Raw genomic sequence first — 1,892 nt, forward strand, 5'->3', positions numbered from 1 at the left:
GTGACTTCAGTTCTCGTGATATATCATTTCTTTAATTGATGAAGATCAGTACATTATTTAATTTATCATCAAACATTATTAGAATAATAAATATAAAAAAACAGAACATACACGTGCTTAAAATTGAACCTTCACGGAAATTCCAAAAAGAAAATAAAGGTACTGCAGAGTCTAGAGCTACAATTTGAAGGGCAAGCGTATAAATAGACGTACGCAATAAGTCCTAGTAAGAACAAGTTCAAGAAACTATTCATCCAAAACCTAATTAGGGCAACAAAAAGAAATGAATCCAGCTGATAATGCAACCTTCTCTTTCTCTGACCTTGATTTTCTTGACTCTATTGACCACCATCTTCTGATTAATTCCGATTTTTCGAACAGTTTTTCGCCGATGAGTTCGAGCAACGTCGCAACTCCTAATAGTCGTAGTTCAAGTTTTGGCAGCTGCCTTTTGGATGAAAACATTGAAGAAACAACAACTCTCGAATCTCAATCCGAGACCGAGGAGCAAACGCAGGGCGGAAAGGCGGCGCGTGAGAGAAACACGAAGCAAGATTGGAGGCGGTACATAGGAGTGAGATGGCGGCCGTGGGGAAAGTTTGCGGCGGAAATAAGGGACCCCGACAGGAGAGGTGCCAGACTGTGGCTAGGAACTTATGAGACCCCAGAGGATGCAGCGTTGGCTTACGATCAAGCCGCTTTCAAAATCCGCGGTTCGAGAGCTCGGCTCAATTTTCCTCACTTAATTGGCTCAAACATGCCTGAGCCGGCTAGAGTAAAAGGGAGTTGTCACAATTCATGCTCACTGGAGCCATCGTCTTCTTCCTCCACCCCATTATCGGAAAATGGGACAAGGAAAAGAAATATAGATGTAATAAATTCTATTGCCAAAGCCAAATCGGTTGGTCATATCCGCAATCTACACATGTTACTATAACTATTCGGAAGGAAGAGTTTTCAGTTCTTTTTTCAAATGCAGTAACATTACCGCATAAATAATTACTGTTCAATCATGTTATTTTCATTCGTACGTTCGTTATTTATGTTTTCTACGTAGTAATTAATGCTCGTTAAATTAGCATAATTTTCTCAAAGACACTATGCATAATGCAGAGAAGGAATACCCGATCGAATAAGCAAAGTTCTAAGAAACCGTCTGATCAAGAGTTTCTAGAGAACTTTCTAAGAAAATTATGCAAAAATGTCTTTTAGAAACTTGTTAAAAGATTTATATTTGGATATCCGCTGTTTAAAAAACGTCTTTTTATGAAAACATATGCTGCTTAATTAATTAGGTATATGTTCTCTAAGAAGCTGAAAATATTAACTCTAATTCTTTACTTTATAAAGCTATCAATAATTTCAACTCATTACAAGTAAATCTCCATTCTGTAAACGTTTAACCATGTCAATGAAGGAGTATAAAGTATTCAATGTTTAATTATTTGCAAACTGATATTCGGCAATCAGTTCCGGTTTGTAATGATCCACATTAGTTTCTCATTTCAATAATATCCGGTCTTCTTTAGGAAAAAAGAAAAATAAGAAGAAGAAAAAAAGTAGTTAAAGTAGACTTGACCCGGGTAGGCTTCCTCTTCACTCCTGCAATTTTGAGAAACAAAAAAAAACCATAATCATATGGAATCTTCTCTAATATTGCACATGCGTGTTTGACAAATTTCAATTATTGAATACTTTTTAATTCCCAACACTGTATCATTAAGTACGAATCATTAAGTACGAAGGGTGATGTCGTGCCATTTTTTATATATTATTGTGTGTTCATGGCACGAAGGGTATTTTCGTGTAGGCGAGGACAAGAGAATGCATTATATTGCTGTACTTGAAACTATATAATAATCAAGGTTCCTTATGTAACCTATCACAACTTG

The 1,892-nt window shown here is 36.3% G+C and overlaps 1 protein-coding gene across 1 annotated transcript; it reads left to right on the forward strand.

The window, feature by feature from the left end:
• Positions 1 to 249: 249 nt before the first annotated feature.
• On the forward strand, positions 250 to 1,076 carry LOC104103342 (ethylene-responsive transcription factor 2-like). Its single transcript, XM_009611240.4, has one exon. The coding sequence runs from the start codon at positions 284 to 286 to the stop codon at positions 935 to 937; it is 654 nt and encodes a 217-aa protein (XP_009609535.2). The 5' UTR covers positions 250 to 283; the 3' UTR covers positions 938 to 1,076.
• The last annotated feature ends 816 nt before the right edge of the window (positions 1,077 to 1,892 follow it).

This window comes from Nicotiana tomentosiformis, chromosome 1 (assembly GCF_000390325.3).
Source record: "Nicotiana tomentosiformis chromosome 1, ASM39032v3, whole genome shotgun sequence".
Taxonomy (NCBI): Eukaryota; Viridiplantae; Streptophyta; class Magnoliopsida; order Solanales; family Solanaceae; genus Nicotiana; species Nicotiana tomentosiformis.